The sequence below is a fragment of the Pan troglodytes genome, chromosome 5 (assembly GCF_028858775.2).
Source record: "Pan troglodytes isolate AG18354 chromosome 5, NHGRI_mPanTro3-v2.0_pri, whole genome shotgun sequence".
Classification (NCBI taxonomy): Eukaryota; Metazoa; Chordata; class Mammalia; order Primates; family Hominidae; genus Pan; species Pan troglodytes.
In genome coordinates, this window is record NC_072403.2 from 172,709,021 (window position 1) to 172,726,791 (window position 17,771).

The window sequence follows — 17,771 nt, forward strand, 5'->3', positions numbered from 1 at the left end:
TACTGTCTGTCAGGTTTAGTAGGTTTGTTTCTCCAAGACTTCTCAAAGCTGCCCTGGAAAACTTGCTCCCAGGCAGGATGCAGTATCTCTAGAATGGGTTCCTAGGCAGGTCCTTCTCTCCTGCTCTCAGTCTACCCTCTGCTGGCCGCAGCTACTCCGGGACTGAGGGAAAGGGGGATGAGTTGAAAGAACAGTGGGACCCATGGCATAAAGGAAGACGGCAGGGTGGACTAAGAGATCTGAAGAGGTCGGACAGCTACGGAGCAGCAGAGAAAAATGCATTAGGGGGCAAAGCAGGCGAGTAGTTTGGGCTGCGGGGATCTGGAAGCATTCGCTCTTCCTTATGCCTCCCAAGAACGTTGCTCCAACCTCTCAGTATCCTCAATTTCATGACCTGTGGCTTCCTGAGAAAATGGGAAATGTATTATGGGCCATGGGGTTCCAACACTGTCTCTCTAGAGACTCTAGACTTGTGGCCTAGTCTCAACCCCAGACCCTCCATTCCAGGAAGCTGGTTCAATGAGCAACTGGATGTATAAGAGCCTGAGCTCTTGAAAGACTTCTAGTTCTTCCTTGGCTTCCCTCTTTTGAATGCATGGACTATTCTTATTATACCAAAAACCTCACAGTTCAAACCTTTGTGATTGCTCTAGAATTTGCAATATCCCTTTGAACCCACACAGTACCCTTTTATTAATATGACACACCATCGTGCATGAGGTAAGAAACTTACAACGGTACACTTGGAATTAACCCCTACATGATTTATGCTACCATTTCAAATTGTTACCTCTACATATGCTGAAGTTAAATATCTTGCTATCATTTTGTTTCAAGTAGTCAACTCTCATTTACAAAGATATGGAAATTTGATCAAGAAAATATTTTGCATTTACATCTATCTACATTTGCCAATTGCTGCATTCTTCATTACGTGGGCTGCAGAAAGTTCCTTTCTTGTTCAATTCTTCTTCTACCTAATTCCTTCGGGTCACCTCTCCTGTTACATAAGCCTGCTGATTTCCAATTCTTACACTTTCCGGTTTCTTTGTTTGGGGCAGTGCACAATATGCATTTATCCAACATGGATGATCTTCAAGGCATTTTATTGCTGGATTCAGCATTCCCGGTTGATCTCTTTTTGTTCCTGATTATCATTTTAACAATATTCCCTGGTATCCGGCTTCCAGTGTTTCTGAGGTGAACACATTGGTAACTTGTATCACTGTACTTCTAGGAAGACACAGCTCTTTTTCCTCCAGTTTCTCATGACACGTTTCTTCTTATTATATCTTTGCCTTGTTACCTTCGAACTCTGATGTACAAAAGTACATCCTACAGGTTGTTGTTGGTTTATTTTTTCGAAATTCCCTATATGATCACTTGAGTTTCACGATTCTGTGATTTTTTTTCATGTTCTTCGTAATTGAAAAGTTATCAGCCATCGTTGATTCTGGTATTTGTTTCTATTCCAAACTCCCTTGCTCTTTACTGTGACTTGCTTCCCACATGCAGGAAATCATTTCATGTTTTCCTACATGTCTGGGAGGCTCGCTTAATTTTGTATTTCACTATTTCTTCACGGGTGCGCGTGTGTGTGTGTGTAAGAACTTGTGAGTTTCTGCGTGTGTGTGTGAGTATGGGTGTGTTTTCAATGTGTGTGTGTCTGTGTGTGTGTGTGTGTGTGTGTGTGTGTAGCTCATTCTGTAGGTTCTGTAGAATTGTGTTTTGGGTAATGTTTTCCTCTGAAACGTCTAAATTGATCAGGCGGCCATACAGTAATTTTTTCCATTAAGACGCACTTTTTTTATACTACCTCTTTAATTTGATTTGGCTATTCTGTACTGTTAATTTCTCTCGATATGATATCTGCTTTCTTGCATGTTGTTTTTTTTAAATATTTGAAATCAGTTATCATACTGATATGTCAAATTTTCATGCAATTCTAATCATTTCTGTCATTTCTGAGCCTGTTTTTACTACCCGATTTATTTCCTGGTCATGGGTCACACGAAACGCTTTTCTACATGTAGTCAAATTTTAAATTTAGGACTCACTCTGGGGATACCGCATAGCTGAGGCCATTGACTTTGTTGTTTACTTCTAAAGAGAGTTGAGATTTCCTCTCACAGGCAGTTCATTGATTGGAAACCGATTTGATGCTGGGACACTTGCTTTTCAGCTGTGCAAGGGGTTGTCTGCAGCTGACTTGATTCTAGTAATATACTAATTGTACTTTTAAATTACGGCTGTTCTGGGGTCTCCGCTGAATTGGCAATGTGTTCCGTGAGGACTCTCTGGTCTAGCTGGGAAGAACTCCAGTATCCCAGAGTGCTATGTGATCTCTCTCTTCTTTATTGAGCTTCCTGTGCTCTTGCAGTTGCTGTTTCTCAGTAAATGTTCTTTGCCACACTTTCTCGTGGAACCGTTTTCTGTGCACAGGCAGCGTCATGTCAGGCCAACGACTGGAGGAGACTTCTATGCGTATTTGTAGAGCTCTTTTCCTCCACAAACCAGTTCTTATTTGTAGCAGACCTAGAAAATTTCAGCTACCACAGTCATCCCAAACTCCAATCCCTCTCCTCCATTCAGCAAGATGGCTACAGTCTGCTTGGGCTCCATCTCCTTGCTATTCAGTGCAGGAAGGGTATCCAGGAAGAAAGCCAAGGCACCTACGGAGTGGAGCTCATCATTGCCCCTCTCTCAATTCTCTAGGTCCTCTACCATCTGTTGTCCCACATGTAGAAACCATTTTTCCATGTCTCTGGTAGTCGCTTGTGGCCAAAATATTGGCCATTGGGTGGTCAGACCCGGGCTTCTCTCCATCTACCCATCCCTTTTACTTTTCAGCATCCCTCTCTGTGCTGACTCTCATCTGCCTTCCTTCCTTGGGTCTTCTCTTGCTGGGAACCTGTATCCCTTCAGGCCACTGGTACTTAGGAACGAGTGTTTTTCTAACAATTGGAATATACGTAGATATAGAAACAGATCAATTCACCTGTCCATAAATAAGCACCTATTCTTTCCTCATGAACCCAGACAGAAAAGGCAAACGCAAGCTTCCCTTCAGGAAGTGGAAGTCAGAATAACGGAATTCCAACTGGAAAGTCTTCATTGACGTTTAGTTGGTGTTGTGGAAGGGTAATCTAAGTGTTTGGTCGTTTGTCATTCTGACTTTCTTCATAAGGTGATCTCCTCACCTCCAGATTTCCCTTCTGCGCAAGAAAACTAGGAGGAAGGAGAGGCAGCTTGACATTTCTCTTCTCTCAGACCCTTAGCTCCAAGGCACTCATCCTGAGACATTTTGCTACGCCATCTGCATCTGTCACAAGTTGAGTTCGGAGAACTCAGCTTGAAACACATCTCTTCTAACAGAAACTTCAGTTGGCCCTTTCTTCTCTTATGGTAAAGAACAAAGACATACGCATTTGGGTAGTATTCTGGGGTCCGACGATGCGAGTGTGGTGTCCTAGATGACCAAGCTTGGCAGGTTCTTCCTGTGACAGTGGTGGAGTATGTGCCTCGATAACTGTGTCCATTACCGTGGTAGCACTCCTGCACCCCAGGCCTTTGCTCAGTCGGTGCTGAAATGAAAACACAAGAAATCAAGCTGAGTATCTCTGAGCATAGAGAAACATGTGAAGCCATTTGTGACACAACCAGAAAGGAGTCTATGACAATGACGACCGCTCTCTTTTCCTTATCCATAGGCAGATGGATGTGAGAAAACCAACCAACAAACAAACACCAAAGCAACAGATTCCTACCATTCTAGAACTGTAGTAAGTTCCTGGAAATATTTCACCTGACACCTTAGAGAAACACAACAGATCAGATTCCTCATTGGAAAGTGAGCTCACGAGGTAGCACCTTTCTAGGAAACTCTACTGAATCTTCATGCGAACGGCATGCATTTGGCAATGCGGGCTGCAGGTGGTAACCGGCTGTCGGGGGCACAGTTTGGCACAGACATGGAAATTTTGCATGTTTCCCTAGACCGTTGATCATGAAAGCCAAGGCCTTTGGCTTCCGGGCCATGGGGCAGAAAACGGTCCTATATATCTGACTGAACACAAAGACACTTTGCTTCTCAGGGATGTGTGCACGCCAAAAGCTTCTTCCCTTGGAGGAGAGAGGGAATCCTCTCGTGCCCTGCATCCTGAATTGCAGTAAAGTAGAAGTCTACTACTCTTTCTCTCTAGACCCCTCCCAGGTACAAGTGTCATCAGAAAGAGGTTTAAGAACACTGAGAAATCACTCCCTTCAAAGCCTAGGGCTGAAGAGCCTTAGAGCATTGGGAGCTCATGTACTGCTCCATAGACCCAGGGCCATATGGAATCAATGCAGCCCTGTTAGGTTTCTCGAGGGTGACAGGCTCCAGAGCCACATTTCTCAGAATCTGCGATGCTGAAGATTGCTCTGAATGCTGGCTACTTGAAGAAATCCCCGGAAAAGCTTACTGGCTTGGAAAGAGTGACACACCTGACAGCATGTTACAATAAAAATTTTGGCTGGGACACTGAGATAGCCCGTTTTACAACAAGGTGAATTTTGAAGTCGATCACCCTGGAGGGTTTGTGCCCATCCTAAAGACAAAGCCCACCCACGTTGCACCAGAAATCACTCGCTGGCTCCCCCAGAGAGTGCACGGAGGCTTCCTCCTACATGGTAGAACTCAGTCAACACTCGAGCATCCGTTTACCATTGAAGGCGGCTGCATCAGTGGGAATTTCCATGGCTTTTCCTCCCAGCATCGAAGCGCGTAGATGTCTGGCCACAGACTCCTTACCTTGTTCGGAAGGAGCCTCTAGGCTTGGAACCGGGGTAACAGTCGGAGGCGCGACGGCAGTCCCTTCTGCCTCTGAGCATTGTGTCAGGTTGCAGTACTCCCACCTGACACTGGGATCCGTCGTATAACAATAAGGGGCTGCCACAGGATCTGGATTCCTGCAGTAGTTCATGATCAAGCCACTGGAAATTCCAAAACGATACACGTCACAAGAGGTGGGACAACATGCAGGGGCACCCCACACCCTCTCCTTTGTGCTGCAACAAGCTCATTACCGGTGCCTTTCTAATATTCCCATTAAAAGTACCATATGATTGCCACCAGCAAAAATGGCTCTCAATCACTAATCCTCTCTGCACATTTCTCATACTTAATAGATTATTACTATTTTTTAAAATAAAAAATCTAAAGTAGCAAACGCTTCTTAGAAACACTGAGATAACACATACACGTGGCCAAAAAACGATCCGAGTATTCTCCTTCTGCCTTCCGCTCAATCCATCTCTCTGGAATAACTGGTATGGGTTTGGACGTCTGTATTGTGGAACTGTGTATTCACATACAAATGCATCTGTATCTGTCTAGTCTCCGTATCTCTCTCGGTAGGACTTCATATTCTAATGTGGGAGTTACAACGAACATGTAGCTCTGCAGAAAAAACACGTCATCCAGGAGGATAACCGTTCCAGGTCAACCCTCACACTCTATGTACTCAACACGTAGTGAAAAGGCTCTACCTTTCCCATAGAAAAGCACTGTGCCAATAGTATTACTGTCTGTCAGGTTTAGTAGGTTTGTTTCTCCAAGACTTCTCAAAGCTGCCCTGGAAAACTTGCTCCCAGGCAGGATGCAGTATCTCTAGAATGGGTTCCTAGGCAGGTCCTTCTCTCCTGCTCTCAGTCTACCCTCTGCTGGCCGCAGCTACTCCGGGACTGAGGGAAAGGGGGATGAGTTGAAAGAACAGTGGGACCCATGGCATAAAGGAAGACGGCAGGGTGGACTAAGAGATCTGAAGAGGTCGGACAGCTACGGAGCAGCAGAGAAAAATGCATTAGGGGGCAAAGCAGGCGAGTAGTTTGGGCTGCGGGGATCTGGAAGCATTCGCTCTTCCTTATGCCTCCCAAGAACGTTGCTCCAACCTCTCAGTATCCTCAATTTCATGACCTGTGGCTTCCTGAGAAAATGGGAAATGTATTATGGGCCATGGGGTTCCAACACTGTCTCTCTAGAGACTCTAGACTTGTGGCCTAGTCTCAACCCCAGACCCTCCATTCCAGGAAGCTGGTTCAATGAGCAACTGGATGTATAAGAGCCTGAGCTCTTGAAAGACTTCTAGTTCTTCCTTGGCTTCCCTCTTTTGAATGCATGGACTATTCTTATTATACCAAAAACCTCACAGTTCAAACCTTTGTGATTGCTCTAGAATTTGCAATATCCCTTTGAACCCACACAGTACCCTTTTATTAATATGACACACCATCGTGCATGAGGTAAGAAACTTACAACGGTACACTTGGAATTAACCCCTACATGATTTATGCTACCATTTCAAATTGTTACCTCTACATATGCTGAAGTTAAATATCTTGCTATCATTTTGTTTCAAGTAGTCAACTCTCATTTACAAAGATATGGAAATTTGATCAAGAAAATATTTTGCATTTACATCTATCTACATTTGCCAATTGCTGGATTCTTCATTACGTGGGCTGCAGAAAGTTCCTTTCTTGTTCAATTCTTCTTCTACCTAATTCCTTCGGGTCACCTCTCCTGTTACATAAGCCTGCTGATTTCCAATTCTTACACTTTCCGGTTTCTTTGTTTGGGGCAGTGCACAATATGCATTTATCCAACATGGATGATCTTCAAGGCATTTTATTGCTGGATTCAGCATTCCCGGTTGATCTCTTTTTGTTCCTGATTATCATTTTAACAATATTCCCTGGTATCCGGCTTCCAGTGTTTCTGAGGTGAACACATTGGTAACTTGTGTCACTGTACTTCTAGGAAGACACAGCTCTTTTTCCTCCAGTTTCTCATGACACGTTTCTTCTTATTATATCTTTGCCTTGTTACCTTCGAACTCTGATGTACAAAAGTACATCCTACAGGTTGTTGTTGTTTTTTTTTTTCGAAATTCCCTATATGATCACTTGAGTTTCACGATTCTGTGATTTTTTTTCATGTTCTTCGTAATTGAAAAGTTATCAGCCATCGTTGATTCTGGTATTTGTTTCTATTCCAAACTCCCTTGCTCTTTACTGTGACTTGCTTCCCACATGCAGGAAATCATTTCATGTTTTCCTACATGTCTGGGAGGCTCGCTTAATTTTGTATTTCACTATTTCTTCACGGGTGCGCGTGTGTGTGTGTGTGTAAGAACTTGTGAGTTTCTGCGTGTGTGTGTGAGTATGGGTGTGTTTTCAATGTGTGTGTGTGTGTGTGTGTGTGTGTGTGTGTAGCTCATTCTGTACGTTCTGTAGAATTGTGTTTTGGGTAATGTTTTCCTCTGAAACGTCTAAATTGATCAGGCGGCCATACAGTAATTTTTTCCATTAAGACGCACTTTTTTCATACTACCTCTTTAATTTGATTTGGCTATTCTGTACTGTTAATTTCTCTCGATATGATATCTGCTTTCTTGCATGTTGTTTTTTTTAAATATTTGAAATCAGTTATCATACTGATATGTCAAATTTTCATGCAATTCTAATCATTTCTGTCATTTCTGAGCCTGTTTTTACTACCCGATTTATTTCCTGGTCATGGGTCACACGAAACGCTTTTCTACATGTAGTCAAATTTTAAATTTAGGACTCACTCTGGGGATACCGCATAGCTGAGGCCATTGACTTTGTTGTTTACTTCTAAAGAGAGTTGAGATTTCCTCTCACAGGCAGTTCATTGATTGGAAACCGATTTGATGCTGGGACACTTGCTTTTCAGCTGTGCAAGGGGTTGTCTGCAGCTGACTTGATTCTAGTAATATACTAATTGTACTTTTAAATTACGGCTGTTCTGGGGTCTCCGCTGAATTGGCAATGTGTTCCGTGAGGACTCTCTGGTCTAGCTGGGAAGAACTCCAGTATCCCAGAGTGCTATGTGATCTCTCTCTTCTTTATTGAGCTTCCTGTGCTCTTGCAGTTGCTGTTTCTCAGTAAATGTTCTTTGCCACACTTTCTCGTGGAACCGTTTTCTGTGCACAGGCAGCGTCATGTCAGGCCAACGACTGGAGGAGACTTCTATGCGTATTTGTAGAGCTCTTTTCCTCCACAAACCAGTTCTTATTTGTAGCAGACCTAGAAAATTTCAGCTACCACAGTCATCCCAAACTCCAATCCCTCTCCTCCATTCAGCAAGATGGCTACAGTCTGCTTGGGCTCCATCTCCTTGCTATTCAGTGCAGGACGGGTATGCAGGAAGAAAGCCAAGGCACCTACGGAGTGGAGCTCATCATTGCCCCTCTCTCAATTCTCTAGGTCCTCTACCATCTGTTGTCCCACATGTAGAAACCATTTTTCCATGTCTCTGGTAGTCGCTTGTGGCCAAAATATTGGCCATTGGGTGGTCAGACCCGGGCTTCTCTCCATCTACCCATCCCTTTTACTTTTCAGCATCCCTCTCTGTGCTGACTCTCATCTGCCTTCCTTCCTTGGGTCTTCTCTTGCTGGGAACCTGTATCCCTTCAGGCCACTGGTACTTAGGAACGAGTGTTTTTCTAACAATTGGAATATACGTAGATATAGAAACAGATCAATTCACCTGTCCATAAATAAGCACCTATTCTTTCCTCATGAACCCAGACAGAAAAGGCAAACGCAAGCTTCCCTTCAGGAAGTGGAAGTCAGAATAACGGAATTCCAACTGGAAAGTCTTCATTGACGTTTAGTTGGTGTTGTGGAAGGGTAATCTAAGTGTTTGGTCGTTTGTCATTCTGACTTTCTTCATAAGGTGATCTCCTCACCTCCAGATTTCCCTTCTGCTCAAGAAAACTAGGAGGAAGGAGAGGCAGCTTGACATTTCTCTTCTCTCAGACCCTTAGCTCCAAGGCAATCATCCTGAGACATTTTGCTACGCCATCTGCATCTGTCACAAGTTGAGTTCGGAGAACTCAGCTTGAAACACATCTCTTCTAACAGAAACTTCAGTTGGCCCTTTCTTCTCTTATGGTAAAGAACAAAGACATACGCATTTGGGTAGTATTCTGGGGTCCGACGATGCGAGTGTGGTGTCCTAGATGACCAAGCTTGGCAGGTTCTTCCTGTGACAGTGGTGGAGTATGTGCCTCGATAACTGTGTCCATTACCGTGGTAGCACTCCTGCACCCCAGGCCTTTGCTCAGTCGGTGCTGAAATGAAAACACAAGAAATCAAGCTGAGTATCTCTGAGCATAGAGAAACATGTGAAGCCATTTGTGACACAACCAGAAAGGAGTCTATGACAATGACGACCGCTCTCTTTTCCTTATCCATAGGCAGATGGATGTGAGAAAACCAACCAACAAACAAACACCAAAGCAACAGATTCCTACCATTCTAGAACTGTAGTAAGTTCTTGGAAATATTTCACCTGACACCTTAGAGAAACACAACAGATCAGATTCCTCATTGGAAAGTGAGCTCACGAGGTAGCACCTTTCTAGGAAACTCTACTGAATCTTCATGCGAACGGCATGCATTTGGCAATGCGGGCTGCAGGTGGTCACCGGCTGTCGGGGGCACAGTTTGGCACAGACATGGAAATTTTGCATGTTTCCCTAGACCGTTGATCATGAAAGCCAAGGCCTTTGGCTTCCGGGCCATGGGGCAGAAAACGGTCCTATATATCTGACTGAACACAAAGACACTTTGCTTCTCAGGGATGTGTGCACGCCAAAAGCTTCTTCCCTTGGAGGAGAGAGGGAATCCTCTCGTGCCCTGCATCCTGAATTGCAGTAAAGTAGAAGTCTACTACTCTTTCTCTCTAGACCCCTCCCAGGTACAAGTGTCATCAGAAAGAGGTTTAAGAACACTGAGAAATCACTCCCTTCAAAGCCTAGGGCTGAAGAGCCTTAGAGCATTGGGAGCTCATGTACTGCTCCATAGACCCAGGGCCATATGGAATCAATGCAGCCCTGTTAGGTTTCTCGAGGGTGACAGGCTCCAGAGCCACATTTCTCAGAATCTGCGATGCTGAAGATTGCTCTGAATGCTGGCTACTTGAAGAAATCCCCGGAAAAGCTTACTGGCTTGGAAAGAGTGACACACCTGACAGCATGTTACAATAAAAATTTTGGCTGGGACACTGAGATAGCCCGTTTTACAACAAGGTGAATTTTGAAGTCGATCACCCTGGAGGGTTTGTGCCCATCCTAAAGACAAAGCCCACCCACGTTGCACCAGAAATCACTCGCTGGCTCCCCCAGAGAGTGCACGGAGGCTTCCTCCTACATGGTAGAACTCAGTCAACACTCGAGCATCCGTTTACCATTGAAGGCGGCTGCATCAGTGGGAATTTCCATGGCTTTTCCTCCCAGCATCGAAGCGCGTAGATGTCTGGCCACAGACTCCTTACCTTGTTCGGAAGGAGCCTCTAGGCTTGGAACCGGGGTAACAGTCGGAGGCGCGACGGCAGTCCCTTCTGCCTCTGAGCATTGTGTCAGGTTGCAGTACTCCCACCTGACACTGGGATCCGTCGTATAACAATAAGGGGCTGCCACAGGATCTGGATTCCTGCAGTAGTTCATGATCAAGCCACTGGAAATTCCAAAACGATACACGTCACAAGAGGTGGGACAACATGCAGGGGCACCCCACACCCTCTCCTTTGTGCTGCAACAAGCTCATTACCGGTGCCTTTCTAATATTCCCATTAAAAGTACCATATGATTGCCACCAGCAAAAATGGCTCTCAATCACTAATCCTCTCTGCACACTTCTCATACTTAATAGATTATTACTATTTTTTAAAATAAAAAATCTAAAGTAGCAAACGCTTCTTAGAAACACTGAGATAACACATACACGTGGCCAAAAAACGATCCGAGTATTCTCCTTCTGCCTTCCGCTCAATCCATCTCTCTGGAATAACTGGTATGGGTTTGGACGTCTGTATTGTGGAACTGTGTATTCACATACAAATGCATCTGTATCTGTCTAGTCTCCGTATCTCTCTCGGTAGGACTTCATATTCTAATGTGGGAGTTACAACGAACATGTAGCTCTGCAGAAAAAACACGTCATCCAGGAGGATAACCGTTCCAGGTCAACCCTCACACTCTATGTACTCAACACGTAGTGAAAAGGCTCTACCTTTCCCATAGAAAAGCACTGTGCCAATAGTATTACTGTCTGTCAGGTTTAGTAGGTTTGTTTCTCCAAGACTTCTCAAAGCTGCCCTGGAAAACTTGCTCCCAGGCAGGATGCAGTATCTCTAGAATGGGTTCCTAGGCAGGTCCTTCTCTCCTGCTCTCAGTCTACCCTCTGCTGGCCGCAGCTACTCCGGGACTGAGGGAAAGGGGGATGAGTTGAAAGAACAGTGGGACCCATGGCATAAAGGAAGACGGCAGGGTGGACTAAGAGATCTGAAGAGGTCGGACAGCTACGGAGCAGCAGAGAAAAATGCATTAGGGGGCAAAGCAGGCGAGTAGTTTGGGCTGCGGGGATCTGGAAGCATTCGCTCTTCCTTATGCCTCCCAAGAACGTTGCTCCAACCTCTCAGTATCCTCAATTTCATGACCTGTGGCTTCCTGAGAAAATGGGAAATGTATTATGGGCCATGGGGTTCCAACACTGTCTCTCTAGAGACTCTAGACTTGTGGCCTAGTCTCAACCCCAGACCCTCCATTCCAGGAAGCTGGTTCAATGAGCAACTGGATGTATAAGAGCCTGAGCTCTTGAAAGACTTCTAGTTCTTCCTTGGCTTCCCTCTTTTGAATGCATGGACTATTCTTATTATACCAAAAACCTCACAGTTCAAACCTTTGTGATTGCTCTAGAATTTGCAATATCCCTTTGAACCCACACAGTACCCTTTTATTAATATGACACACCATCGTGCATGAGGTAAGAAACTTACAACGGTACACTTGGAATTAACCCCTACATGATTTATGCTACCATTTCAAATTGTTACCTCTACATATGCTGAAGTTAAATATCTTGCTATCATTTTGTTTCAAGTAGTCAACTCTCATTTACAAAGATATGGAAATTTGATCAAGAAAATATTTTGCATTTACATCTATCTACATTTGCCAATTGCTGGATTCTTCATTACGTGGGCTGCAGAAAGTTCCTTTCTTGTTCAATTCTTCTTCTACCTAATTCCTTCGGGTCACCTCTCCTGTTACATAAGCCTGCTGATTTCCAATTCTTACACTTTCCGGTTTCTTTGTTTGGGGCAGTGCACAATATGCATTTATCCAACATGGATGATCTTCAAGGCATTTTATTGCTGGATTCAGCATTCCCGGTTGATCTCTTTTTGTTCCTGATTATCATTTTAACAATATTCCCTGGTATCCGGCTTCCAGTGTTTCTGAGGTGAACACATTGGTAACTTGTGTCACTGTACTTCTAGGAAGACACAGCTCTTTTTCCTCCAGTTTCTCATGACACGTTTCTTCTTATTATATCTTTGCCTTGTTACCTTCGAACTCTGATGTACAAAAGTACATCCTACAGGTTGTTGTTGTTTTTTTTTTTCGAAATTCCCTATATGATCACTTGAGTTTCACGATTCTGTGATTTTTTTTCATGTTCTTCGTAATTGAAAAGTTATCAGCCATCGTTGATTCTGGTATTTGTTTCTATTCCAAACTCCCTTGCTCTTTACTGTGACTTGCTTCCCACATGCAGGAAATCATTTCATGTTTTCCTACATGTCTGGGAGGCTCGCTTAATTTTGTATTTCACTATTTCTTCACGGGTGCGCGTGTGTGTGTGTGTGTAAGAACTTGTGAGTTTCTGCGTGTGTCTGTGAGTATGGGTGTGTTTTCAATGTGTGTGTGTGTGTGTGTGTGTGTGTGTGTGTGTGTAGCTCATTCTGTACGTTCTGTAGAATTGTGTTTTGGGTAATGTTTTCCTCTGAAACGTCTAAATTGATCAGGCGGCCATACAGTAATTTTTTCCATTAAGACGCACTTTTTTCATACTACCTCTTTAATTTGATTTGGCTATTCTGTACTGTTAATTTCTCTCGATATGATATCTGCTTTCTTGCATGTTGTTTTTTTTAAATATTGGAAATCAGTTATCATACTGATATGTCAAATTTTCATGCAATTCTAATCATTTCTGTCATTTCTGAGCCTGTTTTTACTACCCGATTTATTTCCTGGTCATGGGTCACACGAAACGCTTTTCTACATGTAGTCAAATTTTAAATTTAGGACTCACTCTGGGGATACCGCATAGCTGAGGCCATTGACTTTGTTGTTTACTTCTAAAGAGAGTTGAGATTTCCTCTCACAGGCAGTTCATTGATTGGAAACCGATTTGATGCTGGGACACTTGCTTTTCAGCTGTGCAAGGGGTTGTCTGCAGCTGACTTGATTCTAGTAATATACTAATTGTACTTTTAAATTACGGCTGTTCTGGGGTCTCCGCTGAATTGGCAATGTGTTCCGTGAGGACTCTCTGGTCTAGCTGGGAAGAACTCCAGTATCCCAGAGTGCTATGTGATCTCTCTCTTCTTTATTGAGCTTCCTGTGCTCTTGCAGTTGCTGTTTCTCAGTAAATGTTCTTTGCCACACTTTCTCGTGGAACCGTTTTCTGTGCACAGGCAGCGTCATGTCAGGCCAACGACTGGAGGAGACTTCTATGCGTATTTGTAGAGCTCTTTTCCTCCACAAACCAGTTCTTATTTGTAGCAGACCTAGAAAATTTCAGCTACCACAGTCATCCCAAACTCCAATCCCTCTCCTCCATTCAGCAAGATGGCTACAGTCTGCTTGGGCTCCATCTCCTTGCTATTCAGTGCAGGACGGGTATGCAGGAAGAAAGCCAAGGCACCTACGGAGTGGAGCTCATCATTGCCCCTCTCTCAATTCTCTAGGTCCTCTACCATCTGTTGTCCCACATGTAGAAACCATTTTTCCATGTCTCTGGTAGTCGCTTGTGGCCAAAATATTGGCCATTGGGTGGTCAGACCCGGGCTTCTCTCCATCTACCCATCCCTTTTACTTTTCAGCATCCCTCTCTGTGCTGACTCTCATCTGCCTTCCTTCCTTGGGTCTTCTCTTGCTGGGAACCTGTATCCCTTCAGGCCACTGGTACTTAGGAACGAGTGTTTTTCTAACAATTGGAATATACGTAGATATAGAAACAGATCAATTCACCTGTCCATAAATAAGCACCTATTCTTTCCTCATGAACCCAGACAGAAAAGGCAAACGCAAGCTTCCCTTCAGGAAGTGGAAGTCAGAATAACGGAATTCCAACTGGAAAGTCTTCATTGACGTTTAGTTGGTGTTGTGGAAGGGTAATCTAAGTGTTTGGTCGTTTGTCATTCTGACTTTCTTCATAAGGTGATCTCCTCACCTCCAGATTTCCCTTCTGCGCAAGAAAACTAGGAGGAAGGAGAGGCAGCTTGACATTTCTCTTCTCTCAGACCCTTAGCTCCAAGGCAATCATCCTGAGACATTTTGCTACGCCATCTGCATCTGTCACAAGTTGAGTTCGGAGAACTCAGCTTGAAACACATCTCTTCTAACAGAAACTTCAGTTGGCCCTTTCTTCTCTTATGGTAAAGAACAAAGACATACGCATTTGGGTAGTATTCTGGGGTCCGACGATGCGAGTGTGGTGTCCTAGATGACCAAGCTTGGCAGGTTCTTCCTGTGACAGTGGTGGAGTATGTGCCTCGATAACTGTGTCCATTACCGTGGTAGCACTCCTGCACCCCAGGCCTTTGCTCAGTCGGTGCTGAAATGAAAACACAAGAAATCAAGCTGAGTATCTCTGAGCATAGAGAAACATGTGAAGCCATTTGTGACACAACCAGAAAGGAGTCTATGACAATGACGACCGCTCTCTTTTCCTTATCCATAGGCAGATGGATGTGAGAAAACCAACCAACAAACAAACACCAAAGCAACAGATTCCTACCATTCTAGAACTGTAGTAAGTTCTTGGAAATATTTCACCTGACACCTTAGAGAAACACAACAGATCAGATTCCTCATTGGAAAGTGAGCTCACGAGGTAGCACCTTTCTAGGAAACTCTACTGAATCTTCATGCGAACGGCATGCATTTGGCAATGCGGGCTGCAGGTGGTCACCGGCTGTCGGGGGCACAGTTTGGCACAGACATGGAAATTTTGCATGTTTCCCTAGACCGTTGATCATGAAAGCCAAGGCCTTTGGCTTCCGGGCCATGGGGCAGAAAACGGTCCTATATATCTGACTGAACACAAAGACACTTTGCTTCTCAGGGATGTGTGCACGCCAAAAGCTTCTTCCCTTGGAGGAGAGAGGGAATCCTCTCGTGCCCTGCATCCTGAATTGCAGTAAAGTAGAAGTCTACTACTCTTTCTCTCTAGACCCCTCCCAGGTACAAGTGTCATCAGAAAGAGGTTTAAGAACACTGAGAAATCACTCCCTTCAAAGCCTAGGGCTGAAGAGCCTTAGAGCATTGGGAGCTCATGTACTGCTCCATAGACCCAGGGCCATATGGAATCAATGCAGCCCTGTTAGGTTTCTCGAGGGTGACAGGCTCCAGAGCCACATTTCTCAGAATCTGCGATGCTGAAGATTGCTCTGAATGCTGGCTACTTGAAGAAATCCCCGGAAAAGCTTACTGGCTTGGAAAGAGTGACACACCTGACAGCATGTTACAATAAAAATTTTGGCTGGGACACTGAGATAGCCCGTTTTACAACAAGGTGAATTTTGAAGTCGATCACCCTGGAGGGTTTGTGCCCATCCTAAAGACAAAGCCCACCCACGTTGCACCAGAAATCACTCGCTGGCTCCCCCAGAGAGTGCACGGAGGCTTCCTCCTACATGGTAGAACTCAGTCAACACTCGAGCATCCGTTTACCATTGAAGGCGGCTGCATCAGTGGGAATTTCCATGGCTTTTCCTCCCAGCATCGAAGCGCGTAGATGTCTGGCCACAGACTCCTTACCTTGTTCGGAAGGAGCCTCTAGGCTTGGAACCGGGGTAACAGTCGGAGGCGCGACGGCAGTCCCTTCTGCCTCTGAGCATTGTGTCAGGTTGCAGTACTCCCACCTGACACTGGGATCCGTCGTATAACAATAAGGGGCTGCCACAGGATCTGGATTCCTGCAGTAGTTCATGATCAAGCCACTGGAAATTCCAAAACGATACACGTCACAAGAGGTGGGACAACATGCAGGGGCACCCCACACCCTCTCCTTTGTGCTGCAACAAGCTCATTACCGGTGCCTTTCTAATATTCCCATTAAAAGTACCATATGATTGCCACCAGCAAAAATGGCTCTCAATCACTAATCCTCTCTGCACATTTCTCATACTTAATAGATTATTACTATTTTTTAAAATAAAAAATCTAAAGTAGCAAACGCTTCTTAGAAACACTGAGATAACACATACACGTGGCCAAAAAACGATCCGAGTATTCTCCTTCTGCCTTCCGCTCAATCCATCTCTCTGGAATAACTGGTATGGGTTTGGACGTCTGTATTGTGGAACTGTGTATTCACATACAAATGCATCTGTATCTGTCTAGTCTCCGTATCTCTCTCGGTAGGACTTCATATTCTAATGTGGGAGTTACAACGAACATGTAGCTCTGCAGAAAAAACACGTCATCCAGGAGGATAACCGTTCCAGGTCAACCCTCACACTCTATGTACTCAACACGTAGTGAAAAGGCTCTACCTTTCCCATAGAAAAGCACTGTGCCAATAGTATTACTGTCTGTCAGGTTTAGTAGGTTTGTTTCTCCAAGACTTCTCAAAGCTGCCCTGGAAAACTTGCTCCCAGGCAGGATGCAGTATCTCTAGAATGGGTTCCTAGGCAGGTCCTTCTCTCCTGCTCTCAGTCTACCCTCTGCTGGCCGCAGCTACTCCGGGACTGAGGGAAAGGGGGATGAGTTGAAAGAACAGTGGGACCCATGGCATAAAGGAAGACGGCAGGGTGGACTAAGAGATCTGAAGAGGTCGGACAGCTACGGAGCAGCAGAGAAAAATGCATTAGGGGGCAAAGCAGGCGAGTAGTTTGGGCTGCGGGGATCTGGAAGCATTCGCTCTTCCTTATGCCTCCCAAGAACGTTGCTCCAACCTCTCAGTATCCTCAATTTCATGACCTGTGGCTTCCTGAGAAAATGGGAAATGTATTATGGGCCATGGGGTTCCAACACTGTCTCTCTAGAGACTCTAGACTTGTGGCCTAGTCTCAACCCCAGACCCTCCATTCCAGGAAGCTGGTTCAATGAGCAACTGGATGTATAAGAGCCTGAGCTCTTGAAAGACTTCTAGTTCTTCCTTGGCTTCCCTCTTTTGAATGCATGGACTATTCTTATTATACCAAAAACCTCACAGTTCAAACCTTTGTGATTGCTCTAGAATTTGCAATATCCCTTTGAACCCACACAGTACCCTTTTATTAATATGACACACCATCGTGCATGAGGTAAGAAACTTACAACGGTACACTTGGAATTAACCCCTACATGATTTATGCTACCATTTCAAATTGTTACCTCTACATATGCTGAAGTTAAATATCTTGCTATCATTTTGTTTCAAGTAGTCAACTCTCATTTACAAAGATATGGAAATTTGATCAAGAAAATATTTTGCATTTACATCTATCTACATTTGCCAATTGCTGGATTCTTCATTACGTGGGCTGCAGAAAGTTCCTTTCTTGTTCAATTCTTCTTCTACCTAATTCCTTCGGGTCACCTCTCCTGTTACATAAGCCTGCTGATTTCCAATTCTTACACTTTCCGGTTTCTTTGTTTGGGGCAGTGCACAATATGCATTTATCCAACATGGATGATCTTCAAGGC

At 44.5% G+C, this 17,771-nt stretch overlaps 1 protein-coding gene across 5 annotated transcripts in view; it reads right to left on the bottom strand.

Moving 5' to 3' along the window:
* LPA (lipoprotein(a)) overlaps positions 1 to 17,771 on the bottom strand; it is a 176,197-nt gene that overhangs the window by 118,401 nt on the left and 40,025 nt on the right. For all 5 annotated transcript variants that reach the window (XM_063813639.1, XM_054686968.2, XM_054686969.2 and 2 more), the window contains 6 exons: positions 15,900 to 16,081; positions 14,535 to 14,694; positions 10,343 to 10,524; positions 8,978 to 9,137; positions 4,790 to 4,971; positions 3,425 to 3,584 (listed from right to left, as the gene is read on the bottom strand). In XM_063813639.1, the coding sequence (XP_063669709.1) occupies positions 3,425 to 3,584; positions 4,790 to 4,971; positions 8,978 to 9,137; positions 10,343 to 10,524; positions 14,535 to 14,694; positions 15,900 to 16,081 (1,026 nt within the window). The remainder of the gene's footprint in view (positions 1 to 3,424; positions 3,585 to 4,789; positions 4,972 to 8,977; positions 9,138 to 10,342; positions 10,525 to 14,534; positions 14,695 to 15,899; positions 16,082 to 17,771) is intronic.